The sequence below is a fragment of the Microcebus murinus genome, chromosome 9 (assembly GCF_040939455.1).
Source record: "Microcebus murinus isolate Inina chromosome 9, M.murinus_Inina_mat1.0, whole genome shotgun sequence".
NCBI lineage: Eukaryota > Metazoa > Chordata > Mammalia > Primates > Cheirogaleidae > Microcebus > Microcebus murinus.
In genome coordinates, this window is record NC_134112.1 from 38999905 (window position 1) to 39012832 (window position 12928).

At 37.2% G+C, this 12928-nt stretch overlaps 1 protein-coding gene across 1 annotated transcript; it reads left to right on the top strand.

The window, feature by feature from the left end:
- The first annotated feature begins 5031 nt into the window (after positions 1-5031).
- On the top strand, positions 5032-11806 carry COXFA4 (cytochrome c oxidase associated subunit FA4). Its single transcript, XM_012757096.3, has 4 exons — positions 5032-5218; positions 6335-6423; positions 7099-7159; positions 11590-11806. Exons 1-4 carry the CDS (start codon positions 5177-5179, stop codon positions 11644-11646), a joined length of 249 nt encoding a protein of 82 aa, XP_012612550.1. The 5' UTR covers positions 5032-5176; the 3' UTR covers positions 11647-11806.
- Positions 11807-12928: the final 1122 nt, after the last annotated feature.

Sequence of the window (12928 nt, forward strand, 5' to 3'; positions counted from 1 at the left end):
TGTTTAGATACAAAACATTTTATAAACCCTCATTGCCTAAAGAATAAAGTCCCAAATCTAAAATTCTCAAAAGTCTGGGCTAACCTTTTCAGTTTCATTTTCTACAACTCCCTCCTAGGCAATTTAAGCCCCTATCACACTAAACTCATCTCAATTGCATCCATACACTACACACTTACACTATGAACTTCCGTTTCTTTCTGCCTTGTTCAGGATTTTGGTCTATATGAAATTCAGTTCCCCCTCTTTTTAAGCCTGACTATTCTGCACAGTCCAGTACACTGTCACAGTTTTCATTAAGTTTTCCACAGGCCCCACAGTCTTAATTCTTTCTGTATTATCAGTATTTTTACTTTTGTATTCTTCATTACACAAATCAAGTCACCTGGCTAAAACTGATATCAAAAGGGAGATAAAATATAATATTTCTCCAGTAAGGACATTAAATATTTGTGAACAAAAAGGAAATCTACCATAGTCTGCCCTTCTGGTTACAATCATTTAGATCTCTCTGTTTTATTTTCTCAAAATATACTCCCCAAGGGAGATAACTTAAAAGTCCTGTACTGTCATTATTTCCAGCTCAAATCTATGATCTATGAATGATGCTGCAGTCTCTGTGTTTGTTCTGGGTATGTCTCCTCTTGATCTGGTGATCTATGAAGTAACAAAGACAAGTTATTTGCCTCACAACCCCCAAAATACAATGGTGGAACATGGACTGGATAATTACAATGAATGATATTATTCTGGAAGCAAAAGAATGGAAGGTAGACACTGGTCCTGAAATTTCACTGGCTTGAAGTTGCTACTGACTGAAGGTGGGGAATATTCCTTGGGTAGGCCCTGATTTTGCCATTTTGGAATTAGTTCTAGTCCATTCTTCTCTGTGGTTCTTGCTTCACCTTCTGCCTGGGTAGTCTTGCCTTAGAGCCATCTAAGGAGGGCATTAGTGAACAGGCCCTCCTGGAAAGATGAGCATGTCTCTCTAGCTGCTTTTTATCTCCAGAAGATTGGGGAGCCTGTGTCATTTCACATCTCAAACAGCCACAGTCTCTTTAATCCAAGACTGTTGGTTCTTTATGTATTCTACTTCTCTTCTATTTGGTTCTAGTCAGCTCTGCATACCAATGGCCACATCCACAATTATTTTTGAGACATACTTCTCTCTTTCTCTAGACTTAATGTCAGTCACCTTGATCCTATCAGGCTTTGCTAGAGAGCAACATCCTTGTTCAGACTTTCAAATTATTCAGTTGAAAGGATTTAATGAAGATATTTTATTGAAATATTTTAACAAAAGTGTGATGGTCACATTCTTGATTAGGCCACTGTTTTGATGTTCTAATTGACTTTGTAGCCCAAATACCCTCTCACTTTTATCTTATACAGCTGGATATGAGACTCAATTGGATCTTCCAACTCTGCACATCTGTAAATTTCTAGATGTGTTATTCTGTCATTAAAGCTTGCAGGCTGACCAATAATTTTGAATCCATCTCTTTATTGCACTATCTTGTCAATTGTAGCCAGTAGTAACTAATATATGCTGTTAACATACTCTTTGCCTACTATAATATTTCATTGAAAGCTATGAGTTCATCAGGGACATTAACTGCCTTACAATTAATTGAAATAAGTGTTTCACCAAATGTTCCAACACTGCATTATATAGATTGCCATCTTTCTAGCTTCTCGTAATAGTTTCCCTGTCACCTGATTAGACCTGAATCTAATGCCAATATTTTAGTACTTTTATTATGGTAACATGCCACCTTACTTCAGTACTGAATATTTATCACTCAGAGTAGGTTGGGTTATGCCACATTAACAAACTACTCCCAAATCTAGTGACTTGCAACAAAGGTTGCAATACACATACACAATAGTTTGGCAATGGCTCTGCTCCAGATAGTTACAACCTTGACTCCCAAACTGATAGTTTGGGAGTGGCCTCTATCTAGAACATTGCTGATCTTGTGGTAGAAGGAAAAGACAGAACATGGCATGTTATCTCTTAAAGCTTCTTCTTGTAATAACACATGATACTTCTCACATTTCATTTGGTAATAAAGCAAGTCATATTATCAAGCCTGACATTACTGAGGCAAGGGATATTTCCTAGAGAGGGGCTGCAGGTGTTAATATTTGTATACAATTTAATCTACACATACCAACTTTATTTCAAGAGCTCACATTGAATTTTGCAATAACTCCTCTACCATGGTTTCTTTTTCTAGACTGTCGTCTCTGTTCTACCTATTCCTGCTTAAAATATAGGTCACATACTCTTTCTGCTAACTTTAATGTGCAAAATTTAAACTTTTACAGTTTGACATTTTGGTTAATATTTAATGAAATTTATATTTTGTAACCCTGCTTTGTGAACATTTCCAAAAGTATTACTTGGCTATTTATAATACTTTTACCTCTAGAAACTAGGTCAATAACAAAAAAAACTAAGTCACTGGATTTTACTTTCTTATTGATAATGAGATTCTTGTACCCTTATTTTATTATCAACTATTATCATTCAAAATAAAATATTGCAAGAAGAGGCCTACTCTCTTCTAATGTCTTTCCTGAAAGTCTGTCTACCTTTTTTTACTATTAGGTTTCTTTGTACACTTCAAAGTATTTTTTCCACGTTTTATTGTGCTGATTTTTCAACATAACCCTACTCCTTATGGTAGTCTGTAAGGTCCATGTCTGGGAGATCTTTGCTACCTCTTAGATTTTATTTTCCTCTCCTTCTCCTTTGTTATGGATCAGCCACACTGATAACTTTTTTGAGCACTTTTTCCTTGTTGTTTTTTAAAATCTCAAAACCATTTCTCTTGCCAATGGAAATGTTCTCCCCCAGATCTTCACCAGGTTACCTCCTTCTTTTCATTTGGGTTTCAGTTCAAATATCCTCGAACGACCTTCCTTGTTCACTCTACCTAAAGTAACATTCTCTTCTCCATCCTTCCCATGTCATTTTCTTTCTCATTATTCTATTTTGGTGGTTTATCACTATCTAAAATAATCTTACTTGTTGATTATTTGTCTTCCCAATCAGCACGTAAGCTTCATTAGGGCTGAATAATTTTCTAGTTCATTGATATAACCCTAGTGGCTAGAACAGTGCCTACTGCAGAGTAGGTACTTGATAAAGATTAGCTGAATGAATGAAAAAAGACACCAGTCTTCATAAACTTCACATGTCACCTTAATAGTCACTATCTATTGTTTTCCTACCTGCTGGCCATATCTCTTCTCTCAAGCATTCCAGGTAGGAATTCCTCAGCTCCATTGTCCTCTCTCTCTCTCTCTCTCTCTCTCTCTCTCTCTCTCTCTCTCTCTCTCTCTCTCTCTCTCTCTCTCTCTCTCTCTCTCTCTCTCGTCACTCAACTTACTCTTCCCAAGCAATGTTATTCAGTCATATGGCTTCATTTCCCATCAATAAACTGAGTCCTAAATGTATTCATTTAGTTTAGATCTCCCTTCTGCCCTACAGAAATCCACTTGCATTTTTACATATGCACTTACACATCATTTTCTTATTTCAATAATTGTGATCAACATCCACATGGCTGGTCAAAACTGAATCTCTGAAATGATTTTTGACTCCTCTCTCTTTTCTCTCCCCTATATTGAACCAACCACCAAGTACTGTTGGTGCCACCTCCTAAATGTCTCTGGAATCTTTTTTTCATCATTACATTGTTACATTAGTCCAATCTACCATTATTATCTAATACAAACTATTATAATGGCACCTTAATGGAACTCTCTCTTTTCATGTTTAGCCCCTCTCTAATCAACCCTAAATGATAGACAAAGCAATAATTTAAAACCACAACATCTTGTATTTGTTGATCTTCCCAAAGCTCTCAGTACAAAACCCATGACGTACAAGTAGGCATTAGCCTGCAGCTCTAATCTCCACCTTGCCCTCACTTTTCAGGTTTGAGCCATAGCAGACCTCCTTCAGCTCCCCCAAACTTCATGCTAGACCTTCACAAGCATTACCTCTGCTCTTACACCTGCATTCTCTGGTTTTACCCAGTTAATGTCCTTTAGGTCTAATGTTACTTTTCGGAGTTTTCTTCTACTCTTCCTATTACTTGCTTAATCATTTGATTAATGCATTAAGCTACGCAGTGTGGTTGAAAAGGGTTCAGAGTGTCCGTTTTATCCCCAGAGCCCCCATAAAGCCTGTTCTATGGAAAATTTTCGGGTTAAAAAAATCGATAAACGAAAATTGGATTGGAGTGGTTAAAAAGATTATGTACAGGAACATTGGAAACACATTTTAAGAATGCGATTTCCTACTTGGAGACTTTCTGTTTAAAAAAAAAAAATATATATATATATAAAAAAAAAAAAAAAAAGAATGCGATTTCCGGGACCAGAGAGAGGGGACGGTGGCACGTCGCAAAGGTCTTTGTGGTGACGGACTTTCAACCAATGGCCAGGGCCGGAGAGGGTTAAGAGATCACACTGAAAGGACTAGTATCATCTTTAAGTCATTTACTAGTTTTTGACTTCTGCCTGTAAGCGACAGCCTACGACAGGAAGCAGCTGCAGTCTGCTTAAACCGCAGCCGCTGACCTTAGCGGCAAGAGACCCGACCTGCAGTCCTGGCGCCCGGCACTCTGCAGCCAGAGGCGCCGCGCAACTCCCTCAGCGGCCTTCCCGGTCGGCCGGCGCGCGCCCGGCACGCGCGCCCCCAGTGCCTCAGCGCGCGGCCCCGGCTCTCAGGCGCCTTGCGAGAGGCGCCCCCACTCGCTGAGCGCGCGGCCCGCCTGCCCGCGCGTTGACCCCATTCCTCCATATGTGGCCTCCTCGGAAAGTGCCTGTCTGGTCAGTCGAAGGGTCCTAGAGTCAGCGCAAAAAAATTCCCGTCAGAAATACACGCAGCACATGAATAAAGGATGTTATACTATAAAATGGAATAGTTATCTTCGTGCCAGGTTAGGAGAGACACGTGAGTAGCTGGATCAAATCAGGCACTGTTAAGGACAGCCGTATCCGGGCCCTCCTGCCGCAGGCTGCCCTTCCAGCCAGGGGTCCTTCAGGTAGGAGGTACTGGGTGACTTTGGACGTCCGCAGAGCTTCGGTGCAGACAGTTCAGGGCTTGCCAAGCAGGTTTCTTTTTCTCTTCTTTTAGACCCGAGGCCCTGCCGCAAACATGCTTCGCCAGATCCTCGGTCAGGCCAAGAAACATCCGAGCGTAAGTTCGTGATGCCTCTCCCGGTGTCCTCCTTTGTCCCTCTTTTGTCAGGGTGCGGCAGCCTCGGTACCCGGGGAACGTTCTTCTCTCACAACCACTTCCCTTCTCTCGGGCTAGACCCTACCTCCCCTTGTGTTGTTGTCTCGGTTGCCCCAGGCCCTTGAGCTGTGACCTTCTAGGCCCTGCATTGTGGGGTGTGGGCTGGCAGGGCGGAAGATGAGGGACATCTGCGAGGAAAATAAACTACTGAATGTTGGAACAATTTGGTGGCCGCGCTGCCTTGCATTTTGGTAGGTCCAAGAGGAATAGATGTGCGCTGTGTCAGACACTAGCATAGGTCAGATCCCCCTAGTCGTAAAACATCTCTTGAAGATCTTATACTCACTGTATTGCAACACCAGGCCTTGTGGCAAATATGAGGGATCCATGATTTGGAATCCTCCATTTGTACGTCTTTGTATTTGGGGGAATTTGGTAGCGCAGAATTTAATTGCAGTTAAGTTTTGTATCTCGTTTTCCCCAGCACACCAATGTGCTGTGGACCTAAAACTATGTGCAGTCTTAAGTTTGTCTTAAATCTAGTTCCATAAATGGTCAGCAAGCATTGACAGCAATACATTTTTAGAGATTTGGGCTAATGCCAGTATGTATAATAGACGTGTTTACTTGGTTTTTCAAACTCCTCATATCATAGAGATTTTGTTTTTCAAACGTCTGTATGGAGATACACTTAATTAATTTACAAAGAAACTTTTTTCAAGCTTCAGGATAAAGAAAACCAGAAAATTTAGTGGAAATGATGTATAAATATTAGAGAGGTGAAGAAAACTTGATGTTCTCTTGAAAATTTAAAAGTGTCCATATAATTTGCTCCACATTAAAAAATCAGATACTTAAACCAGAATCATCTTAATGTCCTTTGCAAATTCCATTTTTTTAGACCACAGTTATAAGAAGTATTACCTCAATGTAATGTACACATTTGTTCAAATTTTAAGACAAAATAGTAGTTTAAAACTTGGGAATCAATGTGTAGAATGTGTAGCTTCATGTTGATCAGTGTCTAAATTGTTGAAGATGGCTATTAATTCATTCTATTTTTGCATTTGGTTATAGTTGATCCCCCTCTTTGTATTTATTGGAACTGGCGGTACTGGAGCAGCACTGTATGTCTTGCGTCTGGCGTTGTTCAATCCAGATGTTAGGTAAGTACTTAAACATATATAAGTACTGCTCTAGGAGCCACAGTCTTTCTAGGGAGGTAGCATCACATAGTAGAATGAAACTGACTTTTAGAGTCATGTAATATAAGTTAACATCTCCAATCTGTCCCTTGTCATTTTCTTTTTCTGGTTCATGAAATTATCTAATTTTTCTGAGTCTTATTTTCTCTTTGATAAAGTAGAACTGCTTGTAATGACTTGAGGATTGACATAATAATAATTGTTTTTATAAAATACTTAATCATGGTTCTTGGCACATGTAAATTTTTTTGCCTGCATTTCCACAATAGGTAATGTTTCTTTTTGCAGTTGGAAAACAATAAGCAAAGAAAAGATTGATTCAGCATTATTCTGTATATATCACTTTTTTTATGAAATAGAAACCTTTGTAAAAGCCAAGTATAAAGTCTCTTGTGATAGGAATAGAGACATGAACAAGCTGCCATAAGAGGCCTTTTGTTCTACCTTTTTTCTAATTGATTACATGGGATTGCTTATTATAGATCCTGTCTGTTTCAACTCTGAAATGGAAATAACACTGCACTTAATAGAAAGTGAGATTGATCTATTCGAGTTAATAGCTTCTTAAGAAGTACAAAACACTATTTTAAATAGTGTTTTAATACTATAACAATCATAATGTTTTATTTCTTTTAGTTGGGACAGAAAGAATAACCCAGAACCCTGGAACAAGCTGGGTCCCAATGATCAATACAAGGTAACTGAATTGTTTCAGAATTGCTGGAAAGTATATTATAATAAATTATGTTATGAGGTGGTTTCTTTTTGAAATTGAATATATAGATAAAAGTCCATTATAATGAACTTTGAAGGACTGCTAGATTTGTGAAATTAAAATGGCATATTGTTCTGATATTTTTTCTAGGAATTTTATTCCTGGTCTTTAAACTTGGTATGAAATTAAGATAATGTCTCAATTATAGTGATTTCACAAAGAGATAAGGAAAGCTAGTATAACTGTCATATTTACCATTTTGTTAGTTCTTGGATAGTCTAGCAGTTGGTTCTCAGATTTAACTGTATGTAGAGCTTGTTAAAACCTCCAATTCTTCACCTTTACTCCCAGAGATTCTGATTCAGTTGGTCTTTTGTGGAGACTGAGAGTTTGCATTTCTAACAAGGTTTCAGATGATGCTGATGCTTCTTGTCCATGGATCACACTTTGAGTAACACTAATCTATTGTTTGGTTTGGCTAGCTGTTCTTATTGGTGTGGCTAAAATATTTTAGGTGAGCCTTAATAGGAAGAAATGAAAGTCAGTTGAAGCTTAAATTTTACCATGAACCTCCTAGATAAACTTAAAATCATCTATGGAACTATTCCAGAGAATGATTTCATGCACTGAGACCATTTATTAATTCCCCAAACGTAGCCTTCCTTATGTTTAAAAAATTTTACATACAAAGACAGACCCTCACAAATGTTAAAAACTAGGGCTGCTTTATTAAGGTATAGTTCACATCACTACAATTCACCTATTTAAAGTGTTTAACTGACCCATGCACTTTCTATACCAAGCTGCTTCATCAAAAGAGAATAACTGGCAGTTTGCTTTAGCACTCTTAAGAAGAAGTACCCTGACCAATGTGTGTCCTGGATCCGTTAGTTGAAATACATCCATGCTTGAGATGTATGTTTTCATTACTGATGACACCAACTTTTAAGATCACCCTTTGTGATTTCAAACTTCCCACTCATAATTTGTCTTCTGAATCCCTAAATAGTTCTCCCTCCAAGAAGCAAATAATATTGGCCAGGCTAAAACAGCCATCTGATCTGTGTGGATTTTTCCTCAAAAAATGATAAATAGGCATCCTGGTTTATGTATTGGCCTTATGAATTTGTTTAAATTAAGTCCATTCTAGAGGAAATTCATTCCACAACCAAGAAACTTCAGAAAAATAAACAAAAAACAGCAGGCCTTGGTCCTTCCACAGAGACCATATTGGAGTTCCTGGGTATGTGTAGTTCAAAAAGTATAACCAATGATTCTGATAATGCATCCAGCTGCTAATGTTTTGGAATATGATAATATGTGCCAGTGTGAGCCATGTGAACTGGAAAAGGAGTGTTGCTACAACAAAAACGTGTGTGGCATAGAATGGTCTGCGAATAGCTGTGACACTGATATTAGAGTCTGGGAGGATGAAGAGTTATGCTACATAATGGTAGAAATGAAAGGAACCAAATTCAGAAACTTGGGAACCTGGAGTGAATGAAGCCTACTTACTACTGCTTTTAAACCCAAGCAGAATGACATAAACTAGATTATTCTCTCCATCATTCACAGCCTCTCCCTAAGATAATTTGTTTTTCTGGCCCACTGGTATCAGATTTGGCCATGTGAGTTGCTTTGATAAATCATAAGTTGGGGGGAAGTGGTATCTGCCACTTATGAACCATTGTGTGTTTCCCCCATTGTTGTTTTCCATCTCTCATGAGACCAAAACTGACAGGTAAGGACTAGTCAATCAGTTTCAAATTAGAGTGAAAAAAACATGGAGCAGTCAATTTACAAATGACGTATAAAATAGTCAAATAAAATAAACCTTTATTAGGTAAGCCACTAAGATTTGAGGGTGTCTTAGTTTGGGCTCCTGTACCATGATATCATAGACTGAGTGGCTTAAACAGCAGATTTATTTCTCATAGTTCTGGAGGCTGGGAAGTCCATGATCAAGGTGCCAGTCAGTTCTGTTCCTGATGGAGGCTATCTTCTGGGTTATGTGCTCACAAGTTAGAGAGAGTGAGAGGAAATGAGCTCACTCTTGTCTCTTATAAAGGCATTAATGCAATCACGAAGGCTCCACCCTCATGACCTAATTACTTCCCAGATTCCCAGTCTTGAAATACTATCACTGTTGGGGATTAGGGTTACAGCATATGAATTTTGGGAGGACATAAACATTCAGTTCATAGCAGGGTGTTATTTATTGCCATGCTATGATCTAGCAAAACCTAGTGAATACAAATAGTAAGAGATAGAACTGAAATAAGATTTAATGGTTAAAAGCCCAGCAGCACTTGTCAACTGAGTAAAATGCCTCAAAGCTAAGATCAGAATATGTTGTACCTTCCCAACTATTGTTTCAAAGACTATCAAGGTAGCCACTTTTAAATAAAGAAAAAGAATAGAGGCCTGGAAGTTGAAAAGTAAAACAGATTTTAAAATTGCTTCTAGAGGGAATTTTGGGTATGAAGCAAATGCATCAGAAGCCTGCTTAGTTTTGAGAAAATTGGCAAAGGTACCATGAGCTTTCTACTGCATGGGTGTAGGGGCTTGATCTTCCTTTTTTTTTTTTTTTTTTTGAGACAGAGTCTCGCTTTGTTGCCCAGGCTAGAGTGAGTGCCGTGGCGTCCTAGCTCACAGCAACCTCAAACTCCTGGGCTCGAGTGATCCTTCTGCCTCAGCCTCCCGGGTAGCTGGGACTACAGGCATGCGCCACCATGCCCGGCTAATTTTTTTATATATATATCAGTTGGCCAATTAATTTCTTTCTATTTATAGTAGAGACGGGGTCTCGCTCTTGCTCAGGCTGGTTTTGAACTCCTGACCTTGAGCAATCCGCCCGCCTCGGCCTCCCAAGAGCTAGGATTACAGGCGTGAGCCACAGCGCCCGGCCTTGATCTTCCTTTTTAATCAGTGTTTGGCAAGTCATATAACTTGATCGTCAATTGCCTTTTTTATAAAGTAAGAATGAGAGTGTTGTTGTGATAATTAACTAAGATAACACATAAAGCATCTAGCTCAGTGGCTGACATGAGCCCAACAAATGTTTATTTTCTTCTCCTTAATATACCTGCAGACTCTTTTGTAAATATTCTTTCTAATATTTTATTAATATGTTAGAGCATAGCACACTTAGTTTCTTTTTTTAAGTCTCATTGTCTAGGTTCATTGCTTTTTAAGAGAATGATGTCAGAACAAAGAATACTACTTTATGGCTTATTCATAATTTTCTGTCCATAAAAGTCTGCGTCTGTATGTGTCTCAGGGATACTTGAGTAATAGACTTTACAACTGGAAGATTTTTCTTTTTTAAAAGGATAAAGTAAAATAAGGGTTTTCAGTTAGAGATAAAGAAGTTAGAGTATATTTGAAGGAATAAAGAAAAGGATTTGAAGAAATAATGGATATAGATTTGTGAACTCCTTGCTTAAGATCCTGAAGAAAATGTTGATGGTTCTATAATTTTGGGTTTTTTGAGGTAAATAATACAGTAATTATAACACAACTTCTTCAGTGTTCTTTGGCACAAGAATGAATAAACTGAAAAGATTATAGCCTTAGTTAGGCTTATATACAAGTCTTAATGTTTACTCAGTAGAAACTCTGGACCAGTTTCAAATATAAATCATTTTTTTGAAAAAGTTATTGGGAGTGATAGGCAGTTTTTTAAATATAGTAAGATTTTTTTCTATTATAAAATTAATTAAATATAAAGAATTTTGGAAATTTTAAACATGCAAAAATTGCAGTATTATTTAAAAGCTATAACCACAGGTGGTGAAATGTCAGTTTGATATTGATACAGGTCAGGTTAAGAAATTAAGGAAACATCTAAGTGACAGAGACAGAGAAAATAGAAAAGGCATTGAGGCAAGCCAATTCATGTCTAAAAAGTTATGTAAACCACAAAATAAAGGCTAGTAATCATATTACTAGCTAGTAAAAGAGGCTAGTAATTATATCTGTTGCAAGATCTCGCCATCTAAATTATGCGGTTTATTAACTGAGTAGGGATGCTAATTCTTTATATTCCTCTGTTCTCTTGGAGAATCTTCCATGTACTTAGTGATGATGAAAGAAAAACTTATAGAATTGAAAGTATAAGAAGGAATTCTTAATTATTGACTTTGAAATAAAAAGATTTTTTTGTGGTTTCTGACTAATAGACTGTTCTTATACTGCCCTTCAGAGGTAGACTGAATGTTTTTATTTTACCAAAACCATAATTAAAGAACTGGAATTTAGGGTATAGTATTTTTTTCTGAATGACTTTTACATTGTTAAATATGCTTTAAAAATTCACATCTGTAATTGTTACTGTAGGAAAACTGAATAAAACTTTATGCTATCTCTGTGTGTTTGATAGGTTATCTAAAATATCTTTTTTCTTTTCCAAGTTCTACTCAGTGAATGTGGATTATAGCAAACTGAAGAAAGAAGGTCCAGACTTCTAAACCAAATGTTTCACTATAAAGCTGCTCAGAATGAAGGTCTTCCAGAAGCCATCCGCACAATTTTTCACTTAACCAGGAAATGTTTCTCCTCTAAATGCATGAAATCATGTTGATGTATTGTGTTGAGGATTACACTGATTAATAAATACCTGAAACTTGATATGTGTCACTCTTTAATGCTGAAAAAATGCTTTGAACTTCAGGATATAGGAAATAAACTATTAAAATTTAAGGAATTTCTTGAATTTCTATGTATTTGTATAATAAAACACATCTTGTGTATAGACCATTTGTAACTTCACTAGAGCATATTTAGCAACTGGACATTATAGAAAGGTAGATTGGGAAGAATACTGAAGCCTTTGTAACATTGGCAAAATGGAAACCTGGATTTCTGTTACTGGCTGATATTGGAAGTTTATGCACTTTTGAAAATGGTTTTTACCGTGGCATTCTCTTTGTTGAGGATTTTCAACGTTTTCAGTTGCTTTGGTTTTAAGATTGAAGTTGAATTCTGAGTCTGTCATACTAACCATGGAGCTAGAAGTCCAGAGATTTTGACAATTTCTGCTGCTGAGTCTTGGCAGGTTTTCAAAAGCCAGAAAGTATGTTAGTAGCAATTTTAAGGTGGGAAAAATGTAGGAGAGATGTCTTTTTTAAAATGGGTTATGGAATTTGAATTAGGTTGGAGAAATACTGAATTCATAGATTGATGTTACCTCTTACATGGCTCAGACCTTTTAGTCAAGTCAAATCGTCCAGTGAGCAGAACATTTCAAGGATGGCTAATCAAGAATCAATCATATCTTATCGAATTTTCACATAGGTGTGTGTAAGTCATCACATCATAGAAACTTGAGGAACTTGGACTATTTTGGATTTTAATATTTAATTATATGACTAAATGTTGTTTACAAGGTAGAGCACATTTTACATATCAGAAACTGAACTAAGCAATTGAATCACATGGATTGTTCATAAAATTTTTTAGATTTTCAAACAGTTGAAACTAAAACTTGGATTAAATTCATTCTGTTAGTCAAATGGTTGGCATTAGAACCCTGGTATTGAATTTAGAGTGTACAGAGGGCTTTTCAATTACTTAACTATACTTTTAACTCCTGCGTGCCATGTATAATTTCAATCTCTAAGAGCAAGTTTTCTCTTGCTATCAACTATTGTTGCTATCAATTATTTCTGCTAGACAATTCTTTATTGCAGTGAACTGTCCTGTGCATTTTTAGCATGTTTTAGCAGCTAATCTGTCCCGCTACCACTATAG

Coding starts and splice junctions, on each gene's coding strand:
- COXFA4 (XM_012757096.3), top strand. CDS start 5,177: ATGCTTCGCCAGATCCTCGGTCAGGCCAAGAAACATCCGAGC. Junction 5,219..6,334: donor AGGCCAAGAAACATCCGAGC/GTAAGTTCGTGA, acceptor ATTTGGTTATAG/TTGATCCCCCTCTTTGTATT. Junction 7,160..11,589: donor GTCCCAATGATCAATACAAG/GTAACTGAATTG, acceptor TTCTTTTCCAAG/TTCTACTCAGTGAATGTGGA.